General features: G+C 40.9%; 2 protein-coding genes across 2 annotated transcripts in view; one reads left to right on the top strand and one right to left on the bottom strand.

Annotated features, from left to right (window-relative positions):
• Positions 1-7,963, bottom strand: part of rbks (ribokinase) — a 24,989-nt gene extending 17,026 nt beyond the window's left edge. The window contains exons 1-3 of the mRNA XM_084482615.1: positions 7,920-7,963; positions 4,760-4,826; positions 1-43 (exon numbers count right to left, since the gene is read on the bottom strand). The exon at positions 1-43 is cut by the window's left edge and continues 90 nt beyond it. Of these exons, the coding sequence (XP_084338741.1) occupies positions 1-43; positions 4,760-4,818 (102 nt within the window). The 5' untranslated portion in view covers positions 4,819-4,826; positions 7,920-7,963. The remainder of the gene's footprint in view (positions 44-4,759; positions 4,827-7,919) is intronic.
• Positions 7,964-8,198: 235 nt separating this feature from the next.
• Positions 8,199-24,138, top strand: part of babam2 (BRISC and BRCA1 A complex member 2) — a 55,390-nt gene continuing 39,450 nt past the window's right edge. The window contains exons 1-6 of the mRNA XM_084481866.1: positions 8,199-8,303; positions 8,648-8,801; positions 9,457-9,533; positions 12,600-12,694; positions 21,945-22,139; positions 22,483-22,557. Of these exons, the coding sequence (XP_084337992.1) occupies positions 8,665-8,801; positions 9,457-9,533; positions 12,600-12,694; positions 21,945-22,139; positions 22,483-22,557 (579 nt within the window). The 5' untranslated portion in view covers positions 8,199-8,303; positions 8,648-8,664. The remainder of the gene's footprint in view (positions 8,304-8,647; positions 8,802-9,456; positions 9,534-12,599; positions 12,695-21,944; positions 22,140-22,482; positions 22,558-24,138) is intronic.

The following is a 24,138-nucleotide window of genomic DNA, read 5'->3' as shown; positions in this document are numbered from 1 at the left end:
GCCATGGATGGTTTCGCCCGCCTTGGGTAGCCTTGGAGCCTGACTGGGGAAAACAACAAACACGACACCTTCAGTGGTTTTTCAGGAGTTGTTTGTCACAATGCTAAGTGAATCACAGCAATATGTTTGCAGAGCATCGTTTGAATCTTGGAACTTTCTATGACCCATAAAGTCTGTTTGTTTACACCATGAAAGTATCATGGATATTTTGCGAGCTTCAAGAAGTCTGTATTGGTGAGTTTCCAAGTGCTAATGATGCAAGCAGCATGACCCTGAGCTGTTTCAACACAACACTGCCAGCACCAGTAAATGACTGACTCATCGGGTTGGGTGAAGTCCCGCCCATTCCTTCAGGGCAGCTGTGCTACAGGTGGGGGCCCCCGAGGGACAGCTCTCCATTTGAGGATCCCTCCAATCAGTAGCATGGAAGTGAGTAATGTGAGATTGGGTACATGAGTGGTATGCCCTAAAATGCTGTGGTCTGGCCTCTGGACAGCCCTAAAGTGAAGGCAAAAAAATGCTGCGTTCAAAACAGTAAAAAAAAACAACACAACGTCCACACAAAATTTTGCACAAAAATTCAGAATTCAGAACTCAACAATGTGCCTATAAAAACTACTACCACTATCTTTGCCAAAAAAATGTGCACCGCAGTATCTAAATCCATGGGCGTGTAAACACGAAATCAAAACCCTTTCAAAGCTAGCCCGGGCGCTCAGTATGCACTCACTTTGGTTGGATAAAACAAAGATACAGCTATGCGAGATGTTAAACGCTCTTATATTGGATGTCGATTGATGGCCAACTGCCCATTTCTGAACCCATCTACCCATCGGGAGGGGGTGAGTTCAATAGAAATCACGGCCGAGTAGATAACTTCAACAATTAACCTGGTGTCTTAACAAATGGGCCAAACCCTTTAAAAAAATTTTTTACCCTGAATGCGTATTACCGTAAACTTCCTGAATAGGAGGGGTTCCAGGAAGTTACACACTGATGTCAAACCTGATTATGATAAGAACTGCGGTACAACAAAACCGTAAACACAAGAATACACATTAAGTGAGAGCCTCTCACTTAGTATGACTACACATGAGTCACACGCACACACACACACGTAATTTATTTAATGTCACTTGACAGTACGACTTCAGTTGTCTTACAGTACACACCTTCTATTCACTAAAGACGATTGGCTTTGAACTATTCGAAACAGGATGACTGACAGATGAAATCCATCCATTTTGAAATAAATGGATACACCCCACCCACGGCGAGTTAGACACATGGACTATTGTTGTCTGTCCCGAGTTTGCTGCCCAGATGGGAGCGCTATGCACTGAAACCTCAACTTCCCCTGGCTTTACTCCCACGCAACGCAAGGGCCGTAAACAGGTGTTGCTGTGAGGTGAAATGTTTGCTTTTGTCACGTTTTCCTCCACTCTTCCCTGTTGTTTTCTGAGATATTCCTCCTCTGCTTGTGAGCAACAGACGGAGCAGATCACAGAGTGTAAGAATATTTGACACGTGTGGTGGTTGTGGCTTTGTCTCTAAACTACATTAAATGCTGATTGAAATGTTTTGTGCTCCAGATGATTATGGTACATTCCGTGCCAAATCAAAACCAAAAAGATGGCATGAGTCATTTTGGTTGGTACTTAAATGATTATGTGTATGTGTGTATCACTGTTATCACTGAAAGATGCAGTCAGTATCCAAATACACATACAATTCTCAGAAGCTAAAACCATGCTTTGTCAATGTGAACTCAATGACACGTCAAAGTCTAAATGAAGCTTTTTTCAAATGCTCTTCTTCATATTCTGACATATTCAGCATTATCGACATTAAACTAAGAATGTCAGAATAAAAATAAATTAAATAGATATCTAATAGAAACAGATGCATGGGGGTCAGATGGATACATATGGACAATGTGGAACGTAAGACATCACACAAAGACAGACAGACAGACAGACAGACAGAAGAATTAAAAATAAGGGCAAAAGACGGTCTGTGCAATGTCAAAAAGGTGTGTATTTTTCATATTATCCAAGCTTCTGCCGATACTATTAAGAGAAATTCGTCTGACACAAGACTTCTTCATTATTTCTCAATGTTATATTTAAACCTGCACTGGGTAACGCTTTTAGGGCAGCCATCAGTTTTGCTCAGAATTCCAAGCTTCTTTCCTCCCAGACCAAATGGATTTAGAGAGTTGATTGAGTCGTGGTTGAAAGGGTTTAACTCTCTGGCCACTCATAATTTCATTGTTTCTTAAATGAGTTTGACCAAGAGTGAGTGTAAGCTGTAGATTTCCTACTGCACTTAAAATGTTCGGATAATATTTTTTAATTGTTTATACATTTTGTTATGTTTTCTATTCTAATCAAACACGTCTCTGGAAGTCTACATACATTGCTTTGGTTTTGCCGTTGTTTTTATTATCGTTATCATCATCATGAATGGAATTCTAAATACCAAAGGTTAGTTACTGTGATGAGAAGTCAAATCAAATCTGTTTCCTTTAGTGTCTCATATATATGGAAACACTTGTTCAAACCATTCATTGATAGCCCACACCTCCCACCTTCATACTATTAACATACCCAACGTGTGTGCTTGGTGTATATACAGTATTGTTAAAATACCTATGGATAGCAATATTTATTCACTTTTGACTGACTTTTCTTTGGATGAAACATATTGATTATTGGTCACATTTTCAAAATATTATTCACATGACCTCCACAGGAAACTAGTTAATTTAAGTAATGATTGCGTATACCGATGTAGCAGTGTGTTCAGTGTGAACAGAGTGTGATTTTTTGATTTTGCCCATGTAATTCTACTTGAAATCTTCAACGCATTTCTGGATTTTTTTTTACAAAGCATTGTACCAAACGAAGGTTGCACACGTGGCAAAAAATGATGATTACAACATGGTAGATGTCATTGTTGCCCATTATCGATGACAAACAGGCTATACAGTCATATTAGCCTGTAGCATTCATCACCTGCATCACAATCTGTAACCCCCCCCCACCACCTTTGTGAACGGGCACAAAATTGTACTGTAACGCCAAACACACATTGCACCAACATGACTCATTAGGCTGAGGCAGTAGGGGGCACTGTCTGGCTTTGCCTATTGGAGGGAGAGAGGGAGGGAGAGAGATACTCTTGTGCAATACAGACAGGAGACAATTAAACATAAGCCTCTTACTACCACCAATATCCTGTGTGAAAATGCAGAAATAAATACACATCAAGATATCCATCATGTCTGTTGAGCAGACACCGAACAGAGAAATAAGTGTGCGACTGAATATGAGTATGAGTTTGTATACAAAGAGAAAGAGAGTGTGCGTGTTTTTGTGTGTATTTGTTGTATGTGTAAGGCATAGCCACTGAAACATTTGTACTTTGGGACAAATTGATTTCAGCCTTTAAAGTCATGTGTATCACTTTTAAAGATCATACAATTTATTTAAAGTACCTTGGGCTATGCACCCATTACTAACAAGAATAATCCTATCCAACTTCCGAGCCAAAACAAGCTGTTTTCTGTTAGCATATTAGGGTCATAATTGACAACTTCTGCCCTTCAAAGTAAAAAATCATTGCCTGATTTGCTAACAAGGAACACAATAAATACCACAAAAAAGTATGGGAGTTGGTACATTTTTTATTATGATATTTTTTAATTAAAAAAATAATAATAATAAATATATATATATATATATATATATATATATATATATATATATATCTTACAGTATCCTCAATGAGAAATATTAATTTAATTTCAACAGCGTGTTTACATTGTGTTTGCAGTTGCAATTGTGTCATTCAACCAAAACTGCTTAGGAATGGAGTCTTTTGAAGTCACCCATTGTACTCAAGCGTTAATGACTAATACCTTGTGGGAAAAGATTATGTCTGGCTTTGCAGATCTCGTCGGACGGCGATGATGTAATTGCTGACATTTTCGTAAACAGTTATTGAGTGTGATAATCTCATTCGACTTTAGCATCATATATCAATGCTTAGACTCTTTATTTAGGGTGTGTATGTGATGTTATCTGGATGTGTGGTTTGTCGAGATAAATGCCAGTGATGATTGCATTTGAATTTCACAATATCTCAAAAGGTTGCAGGAGCTAGACGCATAGAGTTCCTTTTTCGGGGTGGTGGGGGGGAGGTGAGGAAGCCTATATTTGTGGATATCTTGGGTCAGCCATTAAAATACCATTACCTGGGAAGAAGTAACAATGTGTTAGACCCTGTGACAGTATAGAGGAGCCAGTGGAATTAGCCAAGTTTAAAACCACTTCCTCTATCCCTGTGTGGACAGGATTAGGCCTTGGTGGAAAAACCCTTCAGTCCTTATTCAACATTTTCCGAAAGCTTAAAAAATGATGCTGGTAGTGTCGGTATTTAAGAATAAAAAAAGGCAGATGGAACAAGATGTTCACAAGAAACCATATCGCCATATACGATTGAGTGATATTGTTGGTTAGATTAAACCTGTCATTGTATGTAGGACCTTGTATGGTAATGACCATACAAGTTGCCCAATGTCCTCCTTCCTGGGCAGCCTACCTGAGGAAGCAGAGGAGTTTCCTGAAGCCAGATTTAGCTGATAATAGTAAACCACATGGCCAAACGAAAAAAACAGCAAGGAGAATCATTTGAACACCCACAGCTTTCGGAAGAAGACAAATCCTTGTAGGACGGTTGGACGGGCAACACTCACCTCACCAAGTCAGTCATGCAGGATCCCACCACTGCCACGTCAAAGCCTTCTTCAGTCATGATCAAATCTAAAAGATGTGAATAATAATACATGTATTTATTTATTTCTCAGATATTTTTGCTCAGCTAAAAAAATGTATTCCAGACGACAGGATCACATTGATTGATCACATGATCATTGTGTTTCTGTTCTGAACGTTTCTATTTTGGCCTTAACGTGACCCAGAATCCCTTTCTCAGTAAAGAAAAGGGTCTAATCAAGGTCTAAAACGAACAAGCACTTAACTTATTAACTGTGAAGCAGTTTCCTAAGAACTTTGACACACACACACACACACACACACACACACACACACACACACACACACACACACACACACACACACACACACACACACACACACACACACACACACACACACACACACACACACTTGATATTATTTAGCTCCGACATTACCATGAGCTTGACTGAAACACGCATGTAGGTAAAAATAGAGCATTCATAGCCGGCTTATTGGACAGTTTCCAATCGTAACAGGGGTGATTATTTCAACACCACGTGAACAGAACACAGCCCAGCAAGATCTTAATTAAGTCAATCCTCAGCTTGTATCGGAGCTAATGCTAGTGTGCTAATCTCTTCAAATCTCTTCCTCGGCACCAGAAGACTTGGAAAGCCTGGCCGCTGGCTGTAGGATGGCTCAATTCTCTCTCCCATATCTCCCTGCAAATTGTCTTCACATCTAGCCCCCGAACACTCCCCACTTGCAATGCGGTAGATTAAAATTAGATCTGCCGTCTCCAACCGCTGAAGCAAGAGACCACTCCTCAAATTCGGAATATAGGAGGTATCATTGTCTGATGAACCCAGTAAAGAAACTGTGCTGTAAACATACAAATAATTTACATTTTTACACAGTACACAAAATGTACAAATGAATTTGGTACTTCTAGGATATTAAATAATGAATGCTGTTTTTGGTATTTGGTATATTCCAACTGATCAATTCTGCTCACATGAGACAGTGAGTGAGTGAGTGAGTGAGTGAGTGAGTGAGTGAGTGAGTGAGTGAGTGAGTGAGTGAGTGAGTGTGTGTTAGCTTAACATCAAGCATTGAAGAGCAGAACATTTATGAAATAAAATGTATCGGAAACAAATGTTTTTGTTAATTAATTATATTCTACTGTAACAATTTACAGTTTAACAACTCAAGTAAGGAAACGTTGGGTATTTGTTTTACCTATAGCATTGGAGAAATTCCCTCAAGACTAAGCCATCCTGCTACCAAGCACATCTCTATATTTCCTATATTATTATAATAACAATAAGGCTGAATGGCAGAATAGCAAAGCAAACTGCTATAAAGCCCCCATTAGTGTAACAATAAAACATCAATATAATGTTTCCATCATGAAGTGCATTGGATTTGATGCTATTTTTTTATGTGATTGACTTGAATGCAAATGGAGCCACCTGGTTTACTAGGTATATGCTAAATGAATTAAATCCTTTGCCTCCCCATCTTTGTTAAATACAACATGACATATGGGATATTAAAAAGGAAATAGTAGTTTTCTACCTTGTTTTTTTAAGTAGCCTATACTTTTCTAAATGAATAGGGCCCATCACTAAATGCTTTGTAGATGATTCATTTCCACTCTGCACTCATGGTAACAAATTGCAGACCCATGCAAAAATGTTATCGAGGTTGCCTGTGTCGCTACGAAACTGAAGTTAGCTCCCTAGTCACAGTGATGTGTGCCCAGGAAACTATTCGATTTTTTTGAACATGACAAACTGGTAAAACTTTGTTACCACTTCTACTGTGACATGTTTATTGATTTAAAAAAAACTGTGCATTCTTAATTCTTAATCTATTCTGTGTTATGTCATGCATCCCTAGTATGTGATGCAGTCTGGACCAAATGTTTTTTTTCCCACTCAGAACCAATCTCAGAAATAGACGTACGGCCTATTTCAGGCCAGCCTTTCACAGGTTTAATCACCTTGGGCCACCCAAAAACCTGCCTGTTATACAGTAAGCAGGACATACTATCTAAATGCTCTTTAGAGCCTGGCCCAAAGTAGTTTTCATTGTCTGATAGACAGCTAAAAAGCTCCTTATTCCTTATTCACATTTAAGCACTTTGAGAAATGACAACTGACGCCCTGGTCTCAATAAGAAAGTTGACAGTATGATTGAGAGCCTGTACTCAAGAGGGAGCCCAAGTTGATTTAACCAGGCCGTAAAGCCCTTTTTGAGATTGGTTCTGAGTGGGAAAACCAAACTGATTCTGATGCTGAGGGACACTTAGTGAGGTGTTCAGTATGTTTCAACATTGACATAGGTGGCCCAAAGTGATTAAGGGTTCTGAATCATGCTGTGAACTTTCTCACACAAGACACACAAGTGTCTTGTCAGTCATTCATTTTCTATGTGTTTGAATGTGAATAAGGAGCTGGCTTTTCTGGCTATTCAGCTGTCCATTAGACCATGGAACGAAGTTGGGCCAGGCTTTAAACAGGATAAACAGTCTATGTTTGGTATGTTCTGGGTGGCCCAAGGTGATTTAACCCATGGAAAGCGTGTCTGAAATAGCCTGTACAATTATTTTCAGTTCTAAGTGGGAAAACACATTCGGGCCAGACTGAATCCTATACTGGGGGCTATATGGCATAGCACAGAATACATTACAAATTATAAATAAGCATTACCAGTTTGTCATTAAAAAAATATGTTCGAAAAGTCGACTCGTTTCCTGATCGCACATCATTAGCTGCAATTAGGGCGCTACGAAACGTTTCTCCCGTAACTTCAGCTTCGTGGCTTCATCATACCATATGTCGTTTAACGTTATAAATGATCAGTTACACAGTGGCGAAAATAAGATATTAACGAAGGCATAATACGTCTTAAGTGACATTTTTTATTATCAATAAATACATAAGCTTGGGTGTTTCTTCGGTCTAAAACTATGGTCTAGAGGTGAGACCACCGAGTAGCACTGCCAGAACAAAGTAAACGTAGGCCTTTCGGAAGAATTTAAATTATGATAAGAAAGTGTAACCCTGCAACCCCTAATACATTTAAACACTATACAATATTTTACCATTTAGAAACAAAGTTACGTTTTAAAATCGAATTGAACATATTTACCTGATACTCGCTGAAGACGAGTTGAAGCAGAGGGGGAAAGGTGTTCAAAGTTTAAAACGAGTGGATGACAGCTGGCTGCCCGATCTGCTGCCGGGCCCCGTTCTTTTATAAAATCAATCTACAGACTTAACGGTTATTTAAAGATGTACGATAATATTTAATTAAATTAATAAGAGAGATCCGGAGACTCTGCAGTATGAATTAATTGTATTACCAGATGAAGTATATTCTATATCAACAGGCATCGCTAAAGTAGTCACAATCTCCAGCAAGGTCCAGCTTAAGGACCCAAACAAAATGTCCCGGAAGTTTTGAGAGAATGAAGTAAACATTGGAGTTCAGTCTTAAATTATCCTCGCCATAATCCATTTACATCGTTTACAGGTAAAATAATGAATAGTAGTTTTTGTATTTCATACAGTATGATGTATTCGAGAAAACAATGCGTTTGAAAGTCATAACGTTTTATGTTGCACCGTTTTCAAGCTAATGAGAGCTAACTTTGACAGAGTCTGTCACATCATTTACCAGTTATATATATATTATACCGTTTAGTGGTTACACTGAACTAGTCTTTGTAATTCAGAAAAATAAAATAAGGACACAGAAAATACAAATAAATAATCGACCTACACACACATACATGGATGAATTATGTTATTTTGATAGGTGTATGTCTTTCTGCTCATGCCTGGAAGTTAACATGTATATGGTTTTGTGTCTTATAGATTATTGACAGTCGAAAATGAACAATATGTCCCCGGAGGTCGCGCTGCATCGTATCTCTCCAGAGCTGAGACCACTGCTGTGCAGTGTGGTGCGGAACGGGCGCGTGGGACTCGACGCCACCAATTTCCTCCGAGTCACAGATCTAAAGACAGGGTGAGCTTTGGGACTGAATGAAACTGAATATAACACGCTACGGTTTATTAACAGTACTGTGTGTGTGTGTGTGTGTGTGTGTGTGTGTGTGTGTGTGTGTGTGTATATATATGGGTGTGTGGGATGTATGTATGCATGTATGTGTATATGTTATATATATTATTTATTAAACACTAACACAGTGATCACAGTCACTGCTTATGGCAGAGCTGACATCTGGCACTACAGGCTGTCCTCTGTGGTTTTAAAAAGAACAATTCAATGGCCCTTTGGTAATTGCACTCTTTTACAGGTGGACCATTTATGCTTGTTTTCATGCAGGTTGTCCGGCCGCAAGTCTGTCTTGATCTATACACAGAGAGAGAATGAAGTTTAGATTATTTTATACTTTTGTATAAAGTTTACAATAAAAAAGTAAAAAACGATATATATATATATGTATGTATGTATGTATGTATGTATGTATGTATGTATGTATATATATATATATATATATATATATATATATGGAGGGACATTTGGAGGGACTGCGGTAAATAAGGTTTCTGATTTTAAATCCATTGTTTTTATCAATAAGATGTCCTAAGAATATTCTCTAATATATGCTTTTTATATAATATATTGTAATTCTTCTGTTATTCAATTCCTTTCCTAGATGCACAACTCTGACCCCTGGGCCGTGCTGTGACCGCTTCAAGCTGCACATACCCTATGCTGGAGAGACCTTGAAATGTAAGTACCAAATACCCTCAACTATGGATATTCAGTTTAGTTTTAAACAAATCTCAAATAGTCTAGTAACATCTGAACAAACAACATTTTTCAATGGATGGATCCAAGTGCCATTCATATCCATTTATTGGACTCAATCCCGATGTGTATGGTATTTGAAATGTTTCTCCCAAAAAGGACTCATTATTTACTTTCAATTTATACCTTAATCTAAAAGGTTTTTGTGAAACAGTGAAAGAATCAATAAAATTTAACTTGACTTTGCAAGAAAACAAGAATGTTCCACACTCATTTTTCCACAATGAGGTAGGGATTACTATAAACTATTGAATAACTTTTTGCAAATATATACCAAAAGAATGTCCATTCAGACACAAGATTTATGTGATCTATTATATTTCATTGCTTTATTATTTTAAGAAACATTAATTATAATGATGCTACTACTACTGATAATAATAATAATAATAATAATAATAATAATAATAATAATAATTTAATTGCATAAACTATTACTATTGTATTTGTTGCCTTCATAGCTGAGCTGATCTGATCTATTGGATAAAAAGATTGCATTTCCCGCAGTATGTATGTATGTATGTATGTATGTAACATGTGAACGCAGTATGTGTAAAAAGTATTGCATTCTACTATATTGAAAACTTCCATTTCATCATTCAATTTTACAAATGCATTTTTTTATTGTTATAATAATATACTTAAATTACCATATAATAAATGTACTCAAGTTTGTCAGACACCAAAGCTCTAATAAGTTTTCTTCATGAAATTGCATGGCATTTATTTATTGTATTAACATTTGATAGCAAGAATTTCCTTTGTCTTTTGGAAAAGGAATTACTTAATGTATGCAAGACAAAACAAAAAAATATATAGCGTTGTAACATAACTGCATTGAACCTCCATGAATGGCAAGTTGCATAAACTTAGTTATAGTTTGTAGTTTGTAACACTGGAAATTACTGGAATGGTGTCTCATTTGGTATCAAGAGCCCACATCTAAGCCATTCTTGAGAAGCTTGCCTCCCTAAACGCACAGTTGGCATCGCCAGAAGTTGTGTGAAGTGATTATTACGCCGGCTGAGAATCATTTTAATTTGGATTTCCTGGCACTATGGTGACTCATAAGAGCCATTGCAAAAAACAACAACAACAAACCACAAAAACACACACACACACACACACACACACACACACACACACACACACACACACACACACACACACACACACACACACACATTCATACAGAGATTGTTCTTTCTCTCTTTAACACAATGGTCTTCCACTTTGTCAAGTATTTTCCATGTTTTAAGCGTATAGGCTACCTGCAGTCAGTGGTGAGAAATCTGTTACGTTTATTGAGGGATGCCTGATCTCACCCTGATCTAATGAGTCAAATATAGCAAGCAGTGGGCACTGCCAACAGGGCCTGCCACACACTTTATCACCCACTTTAAAAGTACTTGAAGTGGGTGATTAGCACTTGAAACAGTCCTTAATGGCTGATGAATTGCTTTTAAAAGTCATCTTCCGGTTGCTTCCGAACATATTAAATTAAAAACGTATGAAATTCTGTAATAAAATAAAATGCTGTCACAGAATTCTGTCTACAAAAAAGGGGACACAAGAGCCTTTATTTAATACTGTCATTAGTGGTAGTGCTTTTTGAAATTCCTGCTTCTTTACACAAGTGTAGACCCAAGTATAGCTACACACCTCTTCGATTTCTAGCAAGTACAATCCAGACAAGGAGAGGGCAGCAAAAGGGCGGTAGCGAGCTTTGCATCAACACTAATGCGGCTTTCTTTATTTTATCTCGATAAGCCACTGGCAGTCTGGCATGCCGTGTAGCTCAGCCTGTGAAGTTGTTTTACCAGTTGATGTGCTTTCCTGTGCTTTGGCCTGAGGAAGAGTGTTTGTTTAGTCAAGGATGGGGGGCCTCGGGCCTCCTGCCAGTGTCTGGACCTGCCCACCGAGAGCATGCCACAGCACAGCAACACCACCACAAGTCACCCTCACCCACCCCCCACACCTCCCTAGCAGTGCACATTGTGTCATTATGACCTCGATAAGATATTAACCTGAACTGGAATAGATTAGAATTGTTTTAGAAGAGGTAAACATTGTTATCTGTGCCACAATCTTTTTTTCGTTTTTTTTTTATGTGCAGTTTATCTTTCACAATACTGTTTTGATGTTTTGTTATTCTTCCTGGGAAACGTAGGTTGTGTTTTATCACGCAAGTCAAACAGGCGGCGAGCCAAGTAGACGCTGCGTTTCCCCGCAGCGTAGCCTCCAGGGTTGTTTTGTTGTGCCGGCCACCAGTTGGACCAATGCGTCTTTTAACTGATTTCTGGGCTCTTTTGTAGCGACTGCACATCCTCCCCTTCTCCTCTGCTTGACGCTCTGCCACTGGAAAAATACTGCCATATGTGTGTATGTTTGTCGCTTCTCGCTGCATCTCACTGGCACAAAAAAGCAGAACAGAACAGCCGAGCCCAGACAGAAATAGAACGGTGTTCAGATAATATCTGAACATTGTACGTCTCAGTCATGTTTTTCCGAGATGAGCCATTAACTGTATGTTATATGGTGCGCGATGTTGGCTCTTCCCAAAGCAGGCCCACTTATTCATGTCCTCCATTCCATCGTTTCAGTTCCTTTTGTTTTGTTTGTCGTCTGGGGACAACTAAAGAGAAACAAACACTTGATTTCTACCCTCTCATTACATTGAAGATAGTACATGTAATTGGACGTGGAAACTTCTTTGAGGCTGGCTTAATAGTAGATGTTGGGCTTTGGGCTGCGTTGCAAGAGGCAAGCTCCCTAAAAGATTCCCAGGTCTCCACATTGTTCATCAGAAACAGAACTTAATTTTTTACCCAGACGCATAAAGAAGTCCACATTATTTGCGGTCACCTAATTGTTTCTGTGTATACATTTTCTGTCTATGCCTTTACTGCAACCAGCAGTGCGATGAAATGTGTTGCTTACTTTCTTTAAATTCCATGTGATTTCATGTTGTGTCATTTCTTATTCCAGGGGATATCATTTTTAACGCCCGGTATCCAGACCTTCCGCCAGATTTTATTTTCGGGGAGGATGCAGAGTTTATTCCCGAACCCTCAGAACTACCGGTGGGTGTCCTCTTCTAACTTTCCTTGCGTCTCACCTTTATAGGGCTAATAAGGCATGTCTAATTTTATTTTACAATATCATTATTCAACCTCTTCTTCCTTTCCATAAAAACAAATGCATGATCATTTTTGACATTTCCCACTTGGTAAGGCTGGTCTTTCTTCTTCTTTTATGCAATCTGCTTTTCGCAGTCTTCTGCAGATTTTGGGCAGCAGTTGGGCAGTTTTTTTTTTTTTTGTGCTGAACTAAACTCATTGAGGCCAACAAGAGGAGGGAGTTTAGTTTCAATTATTGCTCCATAATCGCTTGCCAAGGAAGCAAAGAGGCACTCTGTTCACCAGAAGAACTCACAGGTTGTACTGCAGTGAATAAAGGGAAATGTGGTAATAATTGACAGTTGAATTTAATAAGAAGAGAAGCTTTGTTGTGACGCCCTGTCCTATGTGGAATCTAATATTACCATGCCCCGAGTGATGCGCACGGCAGCCTTCAGGCACTTCTAGCAGAGTGTAGGCTAAGGCTCAGTGTTGACTTAACTTCATCACTTGTTTAGGACAGTGATGGTAAGTCGACTGTGAAACATGATATTGAGGTGTCATAACAAATGGACAAAAAGAGATCCAAGCCATTGTTTTGATTGTCCATCTCAGACAGATTTCAGTTTTAATATATTTTTGGTAAAAAGCAACCATCAAAGCTATAATATAGTAATGGTTATCGCAATTTCTGAGAATAAAGTGTCACAAAAAATCTTTGATTAAGTATGAGTAGTATAATAGTATGAAATAATAGGTAGACTCGTTTCTTTCAGAGGAAAATAAGGTATCAATTAAACCCTAAAACGTGAAAGTTAAACCGTCCCCTGTCCCCCCCGAGGCATGCACAGCCCGTGCTAACCCGAGAGTGGGACACACAGGACCAACACTTCCTCATCCCTGGTCGTCCCTAGGCAGAGGGGCGGGGGAGAAGCCCGGACGGGCGCTGTTTGTTTTACCAAGATGTTGCACGGGAGACGGACAAAGCTCTGTGGCCGGTTCGATTAGGCCGCTGCCACTCAGCTGTCCACAGGGCTATTTTTACCCCAGCCTACCACGGAGAAGTTGAATTTCCCCGTCTGTGTCAGAGTCTGGTAGACGGGAGGCTAGTATTGCTCACTGTCTCATAATTCCAGCTGGGCCCATAAGGGGAAGTACCTGGGCTCAGCCGCCCCTCGGCTGTCCTGTGGTTCGGTTGGTTTTCTTTCTGCCCCCGTTTTCTCTTCTTTGTGTAGTGGGTCTTAATCTTTCCTCATAGTCACTTTTTTCTCCCTCTTTTGTACTCGCTTTGACTAGTTGCACATTTAGAACGTGATTAGCAATAGTGGGCAGATTGTAATGTGCAGACTTTTTTTTAATATAATTTTCATTGATCTGTACTAAACTACTGGTAGTTTAGCTACCTTTTATAGAACATTTTCTTTCCTTTTTGACTTTTTTGTTAATGCACTATACTTTTCTTTTGTTAAAATGAGGGGAAACAAACAATGAATTACATTTTTAATGCAGTTCAATAAAGCATAGAGGTGGCTTTGCCTGTGTACAGTTTCTTTTCATGGCAAAAGCTATTGCTTTCAAGCTTTTTCTATCCATAGGGGTAAACAACAGGCTAATTTTAACTGTTCTCCCAATGTCTAGTAAAATTCCTCATGTCTCAGCAACATGTTCATCTTGTTTACAGCCAGCCAAGGGTATCATTAGTCCTCTCTCTTTTGCCATGTGTTGTTTTTGTGTTTATTTTGCTCTGTCCAATCAAGGCACAGTACTGTCACTAGTTATTCCTGTGACTGCTTAAGACAAAGACCTATTTCCCTTTAAAAAAATATATATAGGCAATATGTTACTCATGGCACAAATGAATGTGATATAATGTCTTCATAGTTAACACATTTATATAGGAGACAAATATATTTTTAGGCGTAACGGCATGTGACAATTCATTTTGCAGCAAACCAAGTTGCTATTCATATAGTATAATGATAGATGTTGAATTTCAAATCATGTGTACCATTTTGTACACGTTTGCTTGGTAAAACGTCCCTGTGAAACACTGCATAATTACAGTAGCAACGTTGGAGAAAGGATTCAGCCCTGGTTTGTTCTTCTGTTGGACGTGCAACTCTTGATTGATGATTGAACTTGATTGAACGTACTTACCGTTAATACTGTGCCCTGTGGCCAGGCACTAGGAAAGCCACAGGGCACACAAATAACCCCTTTAAAAGCACAGAAGTTCCATGAGCCGTACAGAAGTACACGGTTCCTCACAGCTCTGGTGAGGCTCCACGTGGTACCGCTTAATGAACATTAAGAGTCACTCTGACTGGCCACCATGGCTCTGCTCAACCTCAGATCACTTTGAAATGTGTCGGCCTCTGCTTGATTTGTTCTTGAATGGCCTCATAAAACGTGAGAAGCGGGAACAATTTGCCACAGAAGAAAAAAGTGCTAGTCAGGCAACTATATTTTGGGACAAGAGGGAGTCTTTGTCATTTTAAGGTTGGAAATAACCTCTTAACCACAGACGATAGCCCTTTTAACTTCAGCCGTCACTGTGGCCACACTTGTAGCCTGAAGCTTTAATTGACCGCGGGAATCGACTCAAATCAACGTGGTACCGTATACTAAAGGACAGCCAGGGGAATAGCATTCTGAACACTTTAACAATCTTGTTTGTTTCCTCTTAGGTATGGGATGTGTGACATTGGCTTTACCGTCAGAGACTGTAAACTTCTCAGGCAAGAAGCCATTAAAATGAAGGGGATGGAGGGTTTGAAGGCCATCGTGTGTGTGTGTGTGTGTGTGTGTGTGTGTGTGTGTGTGTGTGTGTGTGTGTGTGTGTGTGTGTGTGTGTGTGTGTGTGTGTGTGTGTGTGTGTGTGTGTGTGTGTGTGTGTTTTAGGATGGTGTGGTCGTGTGGTTTAGGTGGGGTTTTGGAAGGTGGCAGTTTTGCAGAAGGGCTAAATTACTTACTAAGTTTGAAAAGATAGCGGACCAATTTATTTTATATGTCCCCCTATATAGTTAATAGTATCTGTCCCTATTATCCGCAGACTGTTGCAAGCATGGTTATAAAAAGAGTGCTACTATGCATGATCTGGGTGCATGCTTTTCTTAGGGTTATATTTGTCTTTATACATACTCATTCTTGACTCTTACTCAATCACAGGTGGGAGGGCAAATGAGGCCGCTTGTGGTTTTGGCTCCTTGGAGTTTTTATCATGGCGATATGATCGTCAGCATGCCCACTCCCTTTTCCAAGGATAACATTCCGTCTGGTCAGACGGACGATGGCATGCTCCGTAAGACTAGAACCAGCCCATTGTTTGACATGTGAGTGAGGAAAGATGGGCAAGACCCTGAACGTAGCTGGAGCTAGCAGCCAGGTGTGGGCTGGAAAATGACAGGTCAGGAGAGGGGCCACTGGGAGGGGACTGGGAGCGGACTGGGAGCATGGGGGAGGAAAAGGCTGGGGCTGGGTGGAATGAGCAAGACGGTTTTCTACCTCTACGATTGCATCACTTTGACTCATTCATCGTTGCTCACTCTATCTTGTTGTTGGTTTTTGTTCCTCTTCTTGCGAACGTCTAGTAAAGAATGACTCACCCATATGTTAACAGGGTTTTCCGGATTACCCTTTGACCTTTTGACCACATGGATTATTTCTTTGTGCGTTTAGCTAACAGAACTTTTTTTAAAAGGTTGTTGATAGGCAAGACGAAGCACATGAAACTATAAGTGTGAATCACTAAAACCAAAGCACAGTTTCCCCATCTTAACACACCTTTTTTTTTTTTTTTTTTTTTATTTCCCTTCAAATAATGTATTGCAGTCAACATACAGAATTGGCCGACATTGGACACACAATGTTGGTGCTCCCTTTACGGTGGGCGGCCATAGAATAGTGTGTGCTACTGGAGGGAGCATGAGCTGTATTATCCCAAATTGCCACTTGCGTGCTCCTATTATTTGCATGGTCTTCTTTTCCCCCTCTTTGTCTGTAATGTATCATTTTTCTGGTCTAGACTTGTCCTGACCTCCACTTAGGCCGTAAACCACATTTTGGGAGTTTCCCGTGTGTATGTGTGTACGCGTGTGTGTGTGCCCGTGCACGTGCCCGTGTGTTTGTAAAAGCCAGGGGTTCAACTGGGTCTCCGTGGCCTCAGTAAAATACAACATCAACATGTTCCCGCTTATCCAAACTCTCTCGAACAGAAGCAAGCACTGTCTAGTTTCACTGGAAATTCCAGATTATTTTCCCTACTATAGTGTCGCATTCTGTGTAGGTGTTGTGGCGATGTGAGCTGATTCACCTGTACAGTCAGCAAGTAGCAGCACTTTGCTACATGCGAGTGCTCTTACTCATTTAGAGGAGTACACACTGAATGTATGATAATAATACTAATAATAATAATAATAATAATAATGGAATTGTTTTCTCCTCTATATTTCATCTTGTCGAGGGGCACATTGTTTCCACAAATGTGCCAGCTACTTCAGCCGTCTAGTTTATAGCAACCATTAAATTGCCCACTAAAAGACTCAATCGGCCACTAAAAGATACATTTACGATGGGTACTGTGGGACTATAGCCAGGATGCATGCATTGTGTGTTCTTCTGTTCTGTTGGAAAACATATATTTTTTTATTCTTTCGCAACCAGAGCAACATCAAAGTGACCTTGCAGGGGGAATTGCTTCCAACAGGATATGCGCTGCTTATCTTCCTGTTTTTTCTTTCCACCTTCTTCCACTGCTTTCTGCAAGTTCAGATTACACTCTGCAACACGTCAAATACACAAGTTTGTGCAATCAGGTTACAGAGGTGCTGCTGACCTTTTCATCCATTTAAGTTCCTACCAATGCCGTTTCATTTCGTCTGCTACCGTAGCCTATGCATGCTTACTTATTTCCTTACCCATGTTTGACTACAAGTCCTCAGAGAAGCTGCAGTCTCACACACTGAGTCACTTTCAATTTGCTGCTTGGTGAAACCCAAGTCTGTGGCTGCCAGGGCCTAGCGCTTCCTATCTGCCAGTCCAACTCGTCCCCTGTTGCCGCCGTAACAATGGACCTCAGATGGCCTGTAAAGGGTTAGGCCGACCTGGGCATAGCGTACCAACTGTTGCTCCCACTTCCTTCCTGCTCTGGGGGAATAATGAGTTCCAGCTTTTATTAGAGTGTGTTATTGGCATGCATCATGGACGGGTTTGCTTTTAGTGGACAAGCCATTGTTTGCCTCCAAAAAATGTTGGAAGGGAAGAAAAAAAAAAAAGTGTTCAAGAAATTCTGAGAGAGTGGCCAAGACCAACTGGCTGTATTCTCAGCTCTCTCGGTGCAGGGGCAGTGGGCAAAAGCAGCGGCCAAATCATCACAATTAATTAAAAACTAAACAAATGGTTTTCTTCAACAAGTTGTTCCATGTTGGACCCGAGAGCTACACGGTTTGCATGGCATTAAACACTAAGAATGCCAAGTATCTTCAACACATGACAAGAGCAATTTAGTGTGATCTTAGACTTGGCACTCTCTGAGGCAAAATAGGGCGTGAGCCCACACTAGAATTAGAGACTCAGAGATTAATTTAATACGCAAGTTTTTTAATGCCTCACATTTCAAGTCTACAGCGGTTTATCGGATCAGGTTGCCAGTATCTATAAAAATCACATTAAAGCCATTTAAAACGAACATCTTCTTTTGGCCTATATAGTTATCTTACATTTACACACGCCAGCCCCTTTCTCATTGGCCTTGTATTCATGTCGGATTGAACATGGTTCAGAAGGATGGCACAGAAAGCCATCATTCTGTCTGCCGCCTGGGTTGGTTCAGTGTGAGGTGTCCAATTCAGGTGTACGTCTTGAGGAAAACACAGGTGTTATTTTGTCATTTCTTTGGGATTTACGACTTATTTACGTAATATTGACAAGACAAGGTGTAATATGACAAGACATCTGTCTTTCCCAGATTACACCTTGTGCTCCATTTTAAATAAATGGAGTTAAAACCCTGAATGTTATAAATCATAGCCATTTCCAACTGTTTTCCTGCAATTGACTTGATAGATTAGGGGATAAATGGAGGCGACATAGAAGGATGTTTGCTTCTGATTCTGCCTTCAATACTGATTCTGAAAGGTCATCAGTTGAAATGCCTTTTGAATAACGGTATCTGTGAAGCTATTTGTGACCTTTTTTTATTAGCTTCACATGAGCTTGGACACTAAAATTGCACGATTAATCCTATTTAATGCTTTTGTAGCCTTGATATTAAATCATAATGTGATTAGGTAATGCGATTATGAATTGCTCTCCATACATGCATGTCCCCTATTTTCAGACCTGGAAGGTATCTGTGGCCTATCTATATAATGGTGGTTTTAGCAAAAGCCAAGTTGAGGCTTAATAATTTGACACACAGGTTTAACCGGTAGGTCTTACTGTGGCAAAATAATCTGATTATAAGGCCCAAATAAAGCCAATAAATATTGGTGATATGACATCCCCTTTGTATCCCCATTTAAAGCTAGTAGTGTAGCACTAAAATGTTTCATCAAGTACATTTAAAGAAGCTTTATGTGTGTTCCTGGACTTTTATTCAAATAATGCCAGGTCTGAAATAGTCCATGTCCTGTCCTACCCTATACTTAGGCACACTGTCATTGCCATTTTTCATCCTTTCCTTTCTCCCAATCCCTGTAAAATTACAAAAAACAGGCTTGACTGTAATTGTGGACAGTACACAGGATGTAAAGCGATAAATACAAATAGAACAATTTGGATAAATAAAGGGTGAACATTGCCAGCCAGTATCTAAAATATAATAATATAATAAAATATAATAAGAATTTATCCGAGTCTACACTGGGGTGTGTCTGTACACAAACGGTGTATTTGCACGTTGCTATGTGGTTCAGTGCTCTTTATACCTGAAGTGTCACCCCCTGCTATTGGTGCGTTCTCACTCTCTTGTGTTGTCATGGGAGCCGTTAACAATTGCCTTTTTTGCCAGTTTATACTGAAAATGACGCATTACGTTTCAATAAATAAATTAAACCTGTATTTCCGTTGTGCCCACATTGGCTGTCTCCAGTGTCCGTTTGACAGCCGGGCATCGACGCCCTTAATCACCAGCCGTAATTCAAACCCAAATGTCTCCCCCGATCAATAGAGGCGCTTCACATGCACACGCATTCCTTCGGCCTTGGCCTACTTGTCTGAGCTCAACGGCTCATCTCCACTGCTGCCCGGCATTTGTGTTCATACCGCATCATGCCGCCTCCTCCTCCTCCTCCTCCTCCTCCTCCTCCTCCTGCCCTAACCAGCCCTCTCCTTTCTCCTCAGCCGAGTTTCAATGATCCTTTATGTCACAACCCTGACACAGCACTTCCTCAGTCTCTGTGCTGGGTTTCAGATCGCCCATATCCCCAGGGCGGCTTGCTGCCTCTTTTGGACAATGCCCGTCCTTGTTTGACTCTGTATTCCCCCCCCACCCCCCTCATCACACACATACATACACACACACACACACACACACACACACACACACACACACACACACACACACACACACACACACACACACACACACACACAGACAGACCATGTCGGGATTCCCGGTATTACTGGTAGCCACTGCTCATGGAGCCACTGAGGTCAGTGGCTCCATGTGTCCAGCCCTTGCCATCTTGCTTCCTTCTCCAATGGCCGGAAAAGAAGGGAGGGTGTGGGTGGGTGTGGGTGAGTGTGTGTGAGCAACAAACAATACAGTCTTTCTATGTCGGGCTATTACAGACCGGCGAGGAGGACAAAGGCAGACAGACAGTGGTACAAGTTGATGCAAGTCCAAGGAAAGTCCTGTGCTCCTTCCACCTGTGTTGTGTGTGTGTGTGCGTGCATTCGCATTCATTTAGCTGATGGGTGGCGTCGATTATTTCTTAATAACTACTCCTTGAACCAACACTGCCTCATGCACACATACAGAGCTGAATCCACACTGTTCCCAGGCTACGGTACTTTATTTAGTTTTAGTACTGGATTCACTCCTCGGTTCAATTTCCCAGCAAGTAATTTACAACAACAACATGTAGGCCAACAAGTGTTGCACGTCCAAACTGCTCATGCGTGCCTGTGTTTGGGTGGTTCAGGTTAATGACTCAGATTTGGATTGAAACAGAGTATTATGTTTGAATTGCTGTCGGTTTTAGATTTTCTCCATCAGTTTTGGGCAGGTCAAAATGCTTGAAATGCACACATTCATTTCAGAGATGAAAGAGCGCAAAGGGATAAAATCATGGAGCTCCTACCAGCCGGCTCACACGCGGCGGCCTTTTCCCATTGAGCGGGGCCCACCGTTTATTAGACCTGACATGTTTCCTGCAATTTTGTTTTCGCGCAGTGTTGCACGCATTAATGGACAGCTCTGAAATCCCTCGCGCATCGGCGCACCGGCTTCCCTTCGGAGAGGAAGAAGCACGGCCGTCCGCTAGAGTTAGTCCTCCTTGATGTCAGCGCTGGTCACTCATTTGTGACAGGTGGTTGCATGGGGCTGCCGTGTTGGGGAAGTGCATCTGTGGTTACTCGGTGATCCAGGTCGATTGGCTGTAGCGCTCCCTGGCGAAAAGGCCACTGAAGAGGGAGAGGGGGAATGGGGTGAACTGCACAACAGACCATTCACACTGTCAAAATGGATTGGATCTATTTGCCAGTGCATGTGTTGAATGTGTGTAATAATCCTAACCCTACGTATGCAGAGAGAGGTCTTTTATCAGACAACAAAGAACCTCCCTTTTTTCTTTTTCAATGGATCAGGCTGTAATTGTCATGCCATGCTTATTTTACTGTTGTTGATCAAAATATATTTATGCTTTTGCAGAGTATAAATTTAATGAAAACATCTCCAAACCACACAAAATTCATTCAAACGCATTTCAGGGGTTGTTTTAAGCTACCGCTGTTGAATACCAGACGCATAGCGCCTGAAATATCTGTCTGTCTACACACACACCGAAAAGTCCCACACCATTGTTCTAAACAATTCTGAGTGAGGATAGAAAATGTTCGATTTATAGGGCTGTACAGAAAATGCGGGGAATTTAAAAAATACGAAAAAGTCACATTCCTCAAATTCCATCTCCCTTTTTCCTCCATGACCCCTCCACCTCCCCACCCCCACCCCATCCTCCTCCCCACCCCCACCCCATCCTCCTCCTTCCAGCACCTGGTCCAGTGGGACGCGGGGGACCCCGAGTGCCTGCTGCAGCTGGTCAAGGAGCTGATCCACCAGTACCACCAGTACCAGTGCCAGCGGCTCCGGGAGAGCTCCAGGCTGCTGTTTGAGTACGACAGCCTGCTGGAGGAGCCCAGCTACGGCCGCAACATGGAGGTCTACGCTGGCCGCAAAAATAGCTGGGTACTGCTCAATTAAATGTTATTTTTTTGTAAATGGGTGGCTGGATGGGTGATTATTCAGGCCCGAGGGGGGAATTTGATTAAAACCGCAGTAAACTAATCGATGAAAGATGGCTGAAAATAAAAATATGAATATTCAACAAAACTATTTAATTACGATATTTGGATTACCGTATCATATTAACAATAATTATATGATGTACTCTATATCAAAGTAGAGGGCAGTGCAGTGCGTGCGTACATTTGTGTGAGCGTTTGGGGGCAGTGTACAGAATGCACGCCGGAATTCCCATCTTTGTTCTCCTTGTGTTTCTGGTGTTTGAGTCCTGTTCCTCTTGTTCCAGACTGGAGAGTTCTCTGCACGCTTCCTGCTCAAGCTTCCTGTGGACTTCAGCAACATCCCCGTCTATCTCCTCAAGGTACCACTGACCGCCTGCCCAACCCCAGCCCCATTCACCTCCTGTCACACGCTCACATGTACCTCGCTCCGGGACATATACCTAAACTGACATGTCTAGTCTACCTATAATAATCATATTATGTAGATGTGTGTGTATATATATATGCATGTATATATCTATATCTATATAGATTCCTTCTAGCCTTCTCCTCCTCCTCCTCCTCTTCCTCCTTCTATGTATGTATGTATGTATGTGTATATATATATATATATATATGTGTGTATATATATATACGTGTGTGTGTGTGTGTGTGTGTGTGTGTGTGTGTGTGTGTGTATATATTTCATCTTAACTGCAGACTTGCCTGTCCTAAAGCTCGTTCTTTCAGTTTTGTGTGTTTTATTGCCACATATTACGTTACGTATAATTTCCCATGTGTCTCCTTCTGTTTGTCCACGCTAGCAACATTGGCCACTTATCGACACCACTCAAGTGTCTGAAGGATGAGGAGTCTGGATCATAGTTTGATTTCCCCTGTCCATAACTTGCATATGATTGGCTAATTGTTGCATCTTGTTTTCCTGAAATCAAATAAGGCTGTGCTTGTATTTTTAGTCATGTCACAAAATGGGACTCTCCAGTCAACATGTATTAAGGGTGAGGAGTGTCACATGGTAAATGCCAAATGGATAATTAGAAGTACGAATAAATGTGGACGATTGGTACGAGATGTACGCGTGGAGGTCCTGTTGACTTGGAATGGGATTTGATTTGCCACATAGAACATGTGCTAAAGGTACTTATCCTGTGTAGCGTTGAATACAAAAAGGCTTAATGAAGTGTGTGTGTGTGTGCGTGTGCGTGTGCGTGCAGACTCTGGTCTCGAGGGCTGTGAGTTGACTAATCAGCAGCCCGTCACTCTCAATCTGCTCTGAGCCGCACGCTGTCTGCAGGCTGCTTAGACCAATGCTTGCTCTTTCTTTCTTTCTTTCTTTCTTTCTTTCTCTCTTTCTTTCTTTCTCTCTTTCTCTCTTTCTTTTTATTTTTTGTTATTCATGGTGGTTATTCAAGGGGGCTTTGACTCCTTCTCCCCCCCGCCCCATGTCAGGGGTCCCGTCTGTTTATAGTGGGGAATTATTGTTAAACAGAAGGAGACCAACAGTGGCCATCAGCCTCGTGGCTGTGGATGTGAATTAGTGATCGGCCGGTCGATATTATCGGCCGATAGTTGCGTTTTTTTCGCCTTTTTTTTTTTTCCACCATGATTTACAGACAGACAGTTCAATAAATGTTCCTTTTTTAAATTGAGAATGGTAACATTTGTTATCATCATTGTGTCATTTTTATGATGTAAATTGAGGGAGCAAAAGGAGTATCGGCTCCAAATATAGTCTCAAGAAAATCGGCAGCCCGTATCGGTCATCGGCTAAGGCTGATGAAAAAAAATCGGTATCAGCATCGGCCCTAAAAAATCCATCTCGGTCGATCCCTAATGTGCATCTCATCTCTCTGTGTCTCTCCGCCAAACTCTGTCTCATAAATGAGTAGTTTTTGTTTCCTTCCTGCTTTTCATACAGTCTCATCTCACTTTTCTCTTAC

The sequence above is a fragment of the Micromesistius poutassou genome (assembly GCF_964030765.1).
Source record: "Micromesistius poutassou genome assembly, chromosome: 17".
NCBI classification, from domain to species: Eukaryota; Metazoa; Chordata; class Actinopteri; order Gadiformes; family Gadidae; genus Micromesistius; species Micromesistius poutassou.
The sequence above is the reverse complement of the archived record's forward strand: the minus strand, read 5'-3'. Positions and strand labels throughout refer to the sequence as shown.